We start from the raw sequence: 4,036 nt of genomic DNA, 5'->3' as shown, positions 1-4,036 counted from the left end.
CCAGAAATTCAAGCCACATTCAGAAGAGGGCATGGAACAAGGGATATCATTGCTGATGTGAGATGAATCTTGGCTTAAAGCAAACAGTTTACCTGTGTTTTATTGACTATGCAAAGAAATTTAACTATGTGGCTCATAACAAGCTGTAGATAACATTGCAAATAATGGAATTACAAAACACTTAATTGTTCTTATGAGAAACCTGTGCACAGACCAAGAGGCTGTCTTTCAAACAGAACCAGGGCATACTGCACACTTTAAAATCAGGAAGGGGGTGTATAGGGTTGTATCCTTTCACCATACTTATTCAATCTGTATGCTGAGCAAATAATCCAAGAAGCTGACTATATGAAGAAGAAAGCGACATCAGGACTGGAGGAAGAACCTTTAAAAACCTATGATATGCAGATGAAGATGACCTGAAGCACTTACTGATGAAGATCAAAGTCTACAGTCTTCAGTATGGATTGTACCTCAAAATTAAAAAAAAAAAAAAAATCCTCACAACTGGACCAATAAGCAACATCATGATAAATAGGGAAAAGATTGAAATTGTCAGGGATTTCATTTTACTTGGATCCACAGTCAACACCCATGGAAGCAGCAGTCAGGAAATCAGACATCATCTTTCACTGGGCAAATCTGCTGCAAAAGACCTTTTTAAAGTGTTAAATAGCAAAGATGTCGTTTTGAAGACTTAAGGTGTGCCTGCCCCAAGCCATGGTATTTTCAGTTGCCTCATATGCATGTGAGAGCTCGACAGTGAATAAGGAAGACCAAAGAAGAATTGATGGCTTCAAATTATGGTGTTGGTTAAGAATACTGAATGTACAATGGACTGCTAGAATAACAAACAAATCTGTCTTGGAGGAAGTACATCCTGAATGCTCCTCAGAAACAAAAATGCCCAGACTTCCTCTCTTATACTTTGGTCATGTCATCAGAAGGGACTGGTCTTTGGATATCTAGCTTGTTAAAGTAGAGAGTCAGTGAAGAAGGGAAGGACTCTCAATGAGATGAATTGATAACAGTGGCTCCAATGATGGGCTGAAGCATAGCAAGGATTATGAGCGTGGTGCAGAACGGAGCAGTTTCATTCTGTTAATACACAGGGTTGCTATGAATCAGAGCCAACTCAGCAGCACTTAGCAACAACATTATAAGTGACCGTTTTAAGCTATCCAACAGAGTTTTTAGAGAATAATTCTTAACTCTTAGTCCCAATTACATTGTTATTTCAGTGTCTGTTTCACTCTTGTATCAGTGATACAAAACACAACCTCATACATGTTATGATTGCGTTCTATTCAATACTTACCCTGCTGTACAAGGAACTCTGCAAGAAGGGATAAAATTGATCCCCAACACATTTACATTTCTTCTGGTCTTCAAATATATTTGTTTAAATATAACCTTATATGTTAGGTTCACATTGCAAATAATTTAGGCTTGCTCTAGCATATCAACTATATAAAATGAAATTTTCCCTAAAATAGAACCTGAATAGTGTGCTTTTATTTGATATGTTCATTTTTCTCTCCTATAGGCACCAATCCTTATTTGACTTTTCACTGTGTCAATCAGGGAACTATTTTGTTGGATCTTGCACCAGAAGATAAAGAATATCAATCAGTAGAAGAGGAGGTAAAGTACTTTAAGATTTTTAAATTTCTTTTCCTGAAATCTGTATTTGATCTATTTTTCCAGGAGAGGTAAGGTCGTCTTATGGTCACTTGCTTATCTATTTATCCTATCTCCATTAGCCATTGTGGTGGAATATTGCCAAAATTAAAATAGGACTCTAGATTAGAACTTTGCCACATTGCTTTTGTATCTTAAGCCTAGAGTTTCAAGTGGATGGGGCAGAAATGTCTTTCTGTCTTAGAGACTTTCTTGAAACTCATGCAAGTGAGGACCCTATTATAACCGTTTTTTTTATATTGCTGGAGTGCTGCCTAAGAATGGGGTAAGAAACTTGCCTCATAGATAACAAATACCTCCTGATCTTTATTTTTATACAAAGTTATAGTGTGATTAGAGGCTAATAATGCCTGACTTTCATATATGCTTATGAAATCTACCCCAAAAGTCTGAATCATATTTTATTTTTTAGTCATGGTTATTTTAAAACTCCATGGTAAGGCTCTTTGAGTGAACCTCGTGGTAGACAGATGCCGTAAAAATTCTCCCTACTGTTGGCATATTGGCCTTACTTTTTAACCACAATAAACAAAGTGCCTAATTCTATTAACATAATAAGTATGCTGCCTAATTCCATAATAAATGTTCATACCTAAACAGAGAAAGGGATGCCTACGTTTGTGTTTTTTTCTTTTTAATTTGTGTACATATTATTCCTAGGCTAGGAAATCACATTAGGAAACTCAGGATCATTACGTCAGGATGGTATTTCAGCTCATACGTAGTTGGTTTATCAGAAATCATCATGTCTTCTAATGTCTTATTGTGTAATTACTCTCCTAGTAGTTGTAAATTCTGATGATAATGCCAAAAATGGTGAATAACTTCAAAAAGAGACAGTGAAACAGAATTAACTCTGAATCAATTCTGTGAGAAGTTTAACCCTACTGCCATCGAGTCACATCGGACTCATAGCAACTCCTCCTTGGGTTTCCAAGGTGGTATCACTATGGGAGTAAATTGCCCAACCTTCCTTCCAGGGAGTAGCTGGTGGGTTTGATACACGAGCTTCTGGTTTGTAGTCAGATGCCTTATGCACTATGCCATTCTATTCCACAGTAATTAGTCATAATTGGAGGAGTGGAAAGAAAATTAGTAGTAGTCAGGAGAACGTTATTCGACTTACTTGTACCTTGATTTTTTTCAGCTTCCCCTGGTCAGTGTAGGTGTACTTTGAGATCTCATATGAGAGGTCATTGAGGTAATCAATTTCACCTAGGTAAAAAAGAATAATGATATTTTTTAAAATTCTTTGCATTTATTTTTACCATTTATCTAATGATTAATTGAGTGCAGGAGTTTTAATTTGATCTAATCACAGTGTTGTTTATCTGTCTCAATGACATGAAATAGTAATGCGGATGATTTAATGTGATATTTTACGAATTTATCTCCCCATTGTGTGTAAAGAAAAAAATCTTCTAAAGATTTTATTAAAAATATATAGAAAATAAAGTTTAATATTTATTTCTGTGACTATTTCCTCACCAGAAATACTTATCCACTAACCTTGTAGATCAATTTATACTAGCCATTTATTTACTTATTGGTCTTAGACTCATCTGTGAAAGAGTTTAATAAAATTGATCTTTTGAAAACAATAGAAGGGTTGTCTTTAGAATAATATTAGAGTATTTCCATAAAGTGTGAATTATTTTGTCCCCTAGATGCAAAGTACAATTCGAGAACACAGAGATGGTGGTAATGCTGGAGGGATCTTCAACAGATACAATGTTATTCGAGTAAGTTTAAAAAATTTCAGGGTGAAATTTGATTATAAGCATTTCCTGAAAATTATAATCAAATCTGCCAATGAATTGACAACCTTATCATTTTTAAACTATTAAATTAGAAAGTAAATTTAAGCAAACAAAAAGTGAACCATACTAAAAAACATTCTTTTTTCATTTTTGGATCATAGACTGCTAATTAGCATACATTCACGGATAACTGGCTTCTTTCTGCCTCATCCTCATAGATTCAAAAAGTTGTCAATAAGAAGTTGAGGGAGCGATTCTGTCACAGACAAAAGGAAGTGTCTGAGGAGAATCATAACCATCACAATGAGCGCATGTTGTTTCATGGTGAGTATCATGACAATAATTCTAAATGTCTCTCTGGGCTTTTGAAACTTTGAGTGAAGTAAAAAGGCTGTGTTATTGACTATATGAAGGTTGTGCTAAAATGGCTTGTTTAGATTTTTCTTTTCCTCCTCAATAATTACACATTGGTAACTGCTTTCTACGAGTCCCTGGGTAGTGCAAGCAGTTAAGTGCTCAACTGCTAGCCAAAAGTTTGGTGGTTCACACATGATCATATCAATTGATGCAGAAAA

At 35.2% G+C, this 4,036-nt stretch overlaps 1 protein-coding gene across 1 annotated transcript in view; it reads left to right on the top strand.

Moving 5' to 3' along the window:
• Positions 1-4,036, top strand: part of LOC103198537 (poly [ADP-ribose] polymerase tankyrase-1) — a 326,026-nt gene that overhangs the window by 284,035 nt on the left and 37,955 nt on the right. The window contains exons 23-25 of the mRNA XM_007942708.2: positions 1,547-1,644; positions 3,369-3,443; positions 3,680-3,785. Of these exons, the coding sequence (XP_007940899.1) occupies positions 1,547-1,644; positions 3,369-3,443; positions 3,680-3,785 (279 nt within the window). The remainder of the gene's footprint in view (positions 1-1,546; positions 1,645-3,368; positions 3,444-3,679; positions 3,786-4,036) is intronic.

This window comes from Orycteropus afer, unplaced genomic scaffold (genome assembly GCF_000298275.1).
Source record: "Orycteropus afer afer isolate SDZICR_OR568_19922 unplaced genomic scaffold, OryAfe1.0 scaffold00095, whole genome shotgun sequence".
Taxonomy (NCBI): Eukaryota; Metazoa; Chordata; class Mammalia; order Tubulidentata; family Orycteropodidae; genus Orycteropus; species Orycteropus afer.
Note: the sequence above shows the minus strand (reverse complement) of the source record. Positions and strands in the feature narration are given on the sequence as shown.